Below are 6943 nucleotides of genomic sequence, written 5' to 3' on the forward strand. Positions count from 1 at the left end.
GTGCGAACTATAGTTTGCCCCCCCCCCCCCCCCCCCCCCCCCCAATATTTTGCGAAAGAGATATAACTTGCAGTCTAATATAATATTTACTTAGCATCATATAATTCTTTTCAACCTGATTCTTGATTTACATTTGGCCTTTCCTTGCATTTTGACTTGTCTCCGTAAGGTGAGTATTGAAACCTGTACGTGCCGAGGATTGTTTGATTACATTTTATAAAAGGAATATGATATTGAGCGCAATCACTACAGTTCCGGTTTGAGCGTCTGCAAAAACGAATAAGTATTTAGCCTGTTTACGCATGTAAACGTAATGTTATTTACGTTTTTCATTGTCCATTCAAGGGAAATAATATTTCCACAACTTTATATCGCAATTAGACAAATGCAGCGCTATTTGATTGTATGTCCAGGTCTTCAACGGAAGAATATAAAAAATGGCACACTTGATTCGAACAATACATATTTTGACCGGTTAAGTTACAAGCTGCAGACAGTTCAGCGGCTAGTCGCATGCGTATCATCACAATAACTCAATGGTTGCTTAAACACAGGGGCTTGAGGGGGCCTATATGGCCCATTTGGCCCCTTGACAAGGCTTTGTCATGAATGCACCGGGGATCCCTTGTCGGCCCCCGCCCCTCCCCGCCCCCCCCACCCGGCTGTCGAAAGGTTTGTCCCCCCCACCCCCCCCCCAAGTTAAACTCGCTCCTACGCCTATGCGTCATTGCATCTTATCTTCAAATCTTATTGCCGCACTGTAACCGAACGAATGGGAAAACAGATTATTTCTTTAAATTTTTAAACTTTTCTAACAGCTTTAGATTCATCATAAACGATTTCGATAGGCAATATTTCATTGTAATTTTCAGCTTTTTATAGCATGACAGAGTATAATGGTTCATTGATAATACCTTTCTTTATTAGCTAGAATTTCTAGTAGAAAAGCTCGTTTTATAGCGACGTGGTTAAGGTGTAAGAAACAGAATTTCATTCGCACAAGTTCACAACTCTTAAAATAGTTCGCGAAAAATTGAAACAATTCAAAATTGGACAAAGATCCAACCACCATCCCTGGAGCCCTTCAAAAAGACTCAAGTTAATCGATGGATGTTTACTCATAACGTGTCTAGTATCAGTGACATAAACAAATGAAAAGAATCATAAAACACTTGAAAAATACTTTTCAGTATGCTGCTTGTTAAATGTGACCACAGGAATTCTTACGTACCTTCATCATAGCCTGGTGGATAATTCAGGTCATACGTAGTTTTGTTTGTTAGGTACTCCAGGAGATCACGCCTGTAAATAAAAAATCAGTTTGAATATGATGTTTAATATCATCTACGTTTTTATGTCCTGATCGGCCCACTTTAAATCCCGCTCCACTCCAGGTATGTATGAAATCTAACAATGTTTGTGAGAGTTTTAGCCTTAATTTCTCACGTAAATTACGGGAGGTGGGGAGACTAGTAAATAAAGTACATGTGGAATTTTAGTAAAATGTTTTTTAGTCCTGGGATAATTTTTCCGAGTAGGTAGGGCAATGTATCCAGGCAGCATTATTTTGTTATGTTGATCTAAGTAATAACTTGTAGCTTATGTTGATAAAAAATACCGATACACCGGTGTAACCAAATACTGGTACCACGTAGCATTTCCCGCCTTTGGCAAAGTTTCGGTTAGGTAGTCTTTGAATTTCGCTTCTCCATCCCTAATAATTATCACTAGTCCTTAAATTCTACTAGTAATTTTTCGGTAGATAAACAACACTTTTTGCGAAATTGAAAATATTGATAGTTTTCGCGTTATAAAACTCAAGAAACTGTTAATTTTCACAATTTATCAGCGAAATTTAAAGTTGCCCGATCAGGACACCGCAGTATTACGGACTGTCGGTACAAATAAACATTTTAGGTGATCCGGTATGTTATGTTTCCTGTCCTATTTATCTACGGTAATAACGTATTGGAGACACATTGAATGTTATTTTTAATAGGTAACAACAGACACCAATATCTATCATAGAAATCATACCGGTTTAATGCCTTGCAAACCAAGATCAAGGGACTTGTGGGGGCAGTATTAAATGGTATAAGTATTTTCTACGATTAAAAAGGAAAAAGTTAGAGTAGTCCAGTGGTAAAGTGCCCTCTCCGAGTACGGGAGGTAGTGGGTGCGGTCTCTGTACTAGTAGCTCCCCTACCCGCGTCCGGCATTTTTAAGGAGTCTGGCTTCTCTTCTCTCATATTCTCCTGGCGGTAATGGAGACACATCAGCAAAGAGGTGTCTTGAGTTATTAATAAGTTGTAGATCTTGTTTCATAAAGGACCAAAAATGTATTAGGCAATATTTTGCCGAGAGGTACTATTGATATAACTGAGTTTAATAAATGTCAAACATGAAATATCACGACTTCGCTACATTTTTTTTCTGTTTAAACTTCTAGAAGAAAAAAAACAAAACAACATGATACGATGAAATCATTTGATATGATCAATGTCAAATATATGTTTGACCTACCTTGTAAAATTGGTTGCATGAATTCCTGGCAACTGCATCAAAAGACAAAAGAACAGGACAAACATTTCAGTTATTTCCATTATGTGCTTCCAACAGATATGACGATAAAACAAATTGCACTTTGTAAATAAGACAGTGACAGCTCTCAAGATAACGATTTTGATAAATGTTGAAGTGAGTTTTACAACCCGGCATAATATCTAACATAAACTTTAATACTTAGTATCAATATCAATAAACATTCAAAACATTACATCCCAGATACATACAGGAAATTTAAAAAAAGGTAAATCAGAAAGTTGATCAATTTGGACCACATGCATAGTTTTTTGTTCCAAAATAAAATTTGACCTTGATTTTGACCTAGTGACCTAGTTTCACATTTCTCAAGCTATAGCCTTCAAATTTGAACCACAAGCGTACTTTTGTGTACTGAAATGAACTTTGATCTTGAGATTGACCCAGTGACCTACTTTCACATTTCTGAAGGTACAGGCTTCAAATCTGGACCACTTGCATAGTTTTGTGTTCTGAAATAAAATTTGACCTTGATTTTGACCTAGTGACCTACTTTCACATTTCTCAAGCTACAGCCTTAAAATTTGAACCACATGCATAGTTTTGTGTACCGAAATGAACTTTGATCTTAAGATTGACCTAGTGACCTACTTTCACATTTTTGAAGGTACAGGCTTCAAATTTGGACTGCATGCATATTTTTGTGTTCTGAATTGAAATTTTACATTGATTTTTATCTATTACCTACTTTCACATTTCTCAAGCTACAGCCTCCAAATTTGAAGCATATGCATAGTTCTGTTTACCGAAATGAACTTTACCTTGAAATTGATCTAGTGACCTGCTTTCACATTTCTCAAGCCACTGCTTTCAAATTTGGACCACATACACATTGTTTTGTACCTAAATGAAATTTGACCTTGATTTTGACCTTGAGCTAGTCTTGAAATTTGGAACATTCAAAAATGGCTCAGTGGCTGGCGCCAAGATCAATCTGTAATCTCTTGTTAGGTTAATAGGTTAAAGGTCAAGGTCAGATTAAACCAGAATGGTAGTACTTTTGTTTACAGTGAGCATATAATTTCTGTTCCTTGTGCAGTTACTAAATGCATCAAGGGGGGCATTTCGTGTTTGACGAGCTCTTGTTCTAAAACATTTCTATGACCTTGGTATATTAGTACCACAAAACATCAAGTATTTAATTGTTAACCCTTAATTATCATGCTGGACATGATTTATTCTGCCTTTGCGACCAGTGTAGATCATGATCAGCCTGCACATCCATGCAGTCTGATCATGATCTGCACTGTTCGCCATTCAGTCAGTATCTTTTTGTTTGGTAAGCACCCCTTTTAATAGTTAATGGTACTGTCCAAATTAGAAGATGGACAAGTTCATTATAGAAATTTAGCAGCGTAAGGGTTAAAGTACCGTAATAAAAGATATCATGAAAGAACCTGAGAGTTAAAGATATAATTTTCTATATTTAACTATTTTCTTTGTAGTTGGAGTGGTATGAGGGGGGGGGGGGAAGAGATTAAATCTACACCTTCCCCACAGAAGAACACTAAGTGCATATTACACACATGCTGAATATTCCTATAAAATTGATGACTCTAGGTCAAATACTTTTGTAATACAGACAACACAAACTTTCAGTCTCTTAGGGGCTGACCATCGGATATTCTGGGTGGGGCTTGGAATTTTTTGGAAAAAAAAAATCCTGACTGATTTTGCTTGAAAAATATATTCATGTATTCTGTTAGTTACAATGTCTATAATTATGCTTTTCTGAATCTAATGCAGGTGTCACATTCATTGGAGGAATTTCCATATGTAAATACCTGAAGGCACAATACATTTACACCAAAACTGATGATAGAAAAGTCTTAAAGTTAGAAACACATTTAAGCTTATAATTCTTGTAAGCATGAGTCCTTGTGTGCAAATTTTGCATATTGCTTACTATATTGTTCAGTTGACTGCAGTTATAATAAAATATAGTTATCTATTACCAGTACTTAACAAATCAAGAAATACCAAATGTTTTAAAATAAAAATTAATTGATTTGTGAAAAATATAATGTTAAATAGAGACATTTGGTTTCAAAACATTTATGGTATTGTAAGGGTACTTCTACATATTAACATTCAATTACATATCTCTTGTAAGCGACATGCATTTATTCAGTTAATCGCCAGTGTAGAGAGGACTGGAGGTAATTGAAAATGTTATGTATACTTTACAGTAATATTATTTGAAAGAGCTGGTTACCTTACTGTAAAAGCAGAAATTTTTGCGAGGGTTTAAATTTCACTATATTCGCGAGGCCCTAAATATCGCGAAAATTAAACCTTGCGTAAATATTCACTATTAGTATAATTCAAAATCCAGTACTGAATACCATTTTTTACAATTTCGCGAATATTGAACCTCACTAACGTGCTCAAAATTTCATATTTACGAAATTTTGACACAGCAAAAATAAGTGCTTTTACAGTATTTTATTAGTCCACGTTATTTGCTATTTTGTTGACAGTAGTTACTGTATAGTTTCATTTATATCAATATATATTTATTATGCCACTGCCCTTCCATCTGAAAAATGCCACATGCCAAATGCTAAATGACAAATATAATTAATGCAAAATGCTATTTGCAAAATGCTGAATGTCAAATATTGACTGTCAAACTGTAATTGTCTATAGTACAAAAATGTTAATTGTTAATTGAGAAATTTATGCCATATGCTTATTGCTAAGTGCTTATTGAAAAGAGCTGAATTATCAATGTATTATGCATCCTTTAGGCCAGAGTTTCTTGATTTTTCGTTACTCAGACCCTCCTGCCCTATTTTCAGTCATTTTCAAAACAAAAAAAAATGAAATTTCAAATATTTCAAAAACATTTAAGGGCAATGATTGATGTTTTGCTGAGTTCTGCTGATGAAAACGTCAGTATTTATCAAAGCATTAGCTGTCAGTGTCATATAGGCACGATTTCCTCTCAAATGAAAGTGTCTTCCATATGTAAAGAAAAAAAAAAACTTCTTTTTTTTGTTTGTAGCTGCAGTGACTGCAGTTCGGTGCTGGGAGATCACTGAATGGAAATTATTTTTGCTGACACTTCTCTGTATTTCTTTCAATTTTGCTACAGCTTACTTTTAATTTTGTCTATATTAATGCATGAAGTTTAGACTGCTCAGTATATAAATGTCAGTGTGACAATACCTACATAAACTGTTAACTGACTTTCCAACAGGACAACAAGCCTCAGTTTTATTAATTATACCTTTGAAAAGTTTTGTATGTTAGCAATCCTAGAATTCTTCAGTATAAGATTTTTACTGATTAAAATAATCCTTTAGATAAAATATATACATATTATTGTCAATAGATATTTACAAGAGGACCCATCAAGATTTCAAAAGTAGCAAAATGGTTTATTCTAGATGAGAAGGGTTCTTCAGTTATCACCATTAACCTTTAACCTGCTGGCGGCACTTGATTCTGCCTTTGTGACCACTAACCAGTAGGGGTGTAACGATACACTTGTCTCACGATACAATACGTATCGTGATACAGATGCAACGATACGGTACATATCGCGATACACACTGAGCATTCATGTGACAAATTGAAAAAGAAAATAAAAGCTCCTAAACTTGGAAAGTACTTGAAATTTTGTTTTAAAGTTAAAAGAAACTGTTATAAATGACACATTTGTTTAGTTACTATCTTCTATACTGCTTGTATGAATGTTTTCATTCAATGCTTCTACTTTTCACTGTATCGATTCTGTATCAAGAAACAGGTCTACAATATGCATATCGCAAGACTAAGGTATCGCCATACAGTAAATTGCAATATATCGTTACACCCTTACTAACCAGTGCAGACCAAGATGAGCCTGCACATCCGTCCAGTCTGATCATAGTCTGCATTTTTCGCTATTCAGTCAGTAATTTTTCAGTGAACACCCCTTTGAATAATAAATGGTACTGCCCAAATTGAATCATGGACCAGTCCATTATGGAAATTTAGCAGGGTAAGGGTTAAAAATCAGCTAGGTAAACAGACTTATGGTCAGCAGCATAACACTTGACTACTAGCATGATGTACCAAATTATCCACGGGTAATCTAACAGCCATAGGTGCCAAGAGCATTTCGGATTGAACTAGACTGATAATTTTAACATCATTTCTCTGTGAAAATCTCTGAAATGGATTGGCTTTTGTCTCTATTAAATTGAATTAGACAGAAAAAGGGGAAAATGTAGAAATGTATTTATTATCAGTCTAGTGGCTAGTCTAGTGCCAGTGTATTGTCAGATTCTGATTACGGAATGGCAACACACTGAACATAAATTAACAAGATTTTTTTTTTTTAAATATAGCATCT

The 6943-nt window shown here is 35.0% G+C and overlaps 1 protein-coding gene across 2 annotated transcripts in view; it reads right to left on the reverse strand.

Annotated features, from left to right (window-relative positions):
- LOC128547023 (glycine receptor subunit alpha-2-like) overlaps nt 1–2681 on the reverse strand; it is a 76750-nt gene extending 74069 nt beyond the window's left edge. Inside the window, exons 1-2 of one of the 2 annotated variants that reach the window (XM_053518581.1) lie at nt 2524–2681; nt 1232–1302 (exon numbers count right to left, since the gene is read on the reverse strand). In XM_053518581.1, coding sequence (XP_053374556.1) covers nt 1232–1302; nt 2524–2603 — 151 coding nt within the window. In that variant the 5' untranslated portion in view covers nt 2604–2681. The remainder of the gene's footprint in view (nt 1–1231; nt 1303–2523) is intronic. The other variant, XM_053518580.1, reaches the window with a different exon arrangement.
- Nucleotides 2682–6943: the final 4262 nt, after the last annotated feature.

This window comes from Mercenaria mercenaria, chromosome 11, assembly GCF_021730395.1.
Source record: "Mercenaria mercenaria strain notata chromosome 11, MADL_Memer_1, whole genome shotgun sequence".
NCBI classification, from domain to species: Eukaryota; Metazoa; Mollusca; class Bivalvia; order Venerida; family Veneridae; genus Mercenaria; species Mercenaria mercenaria.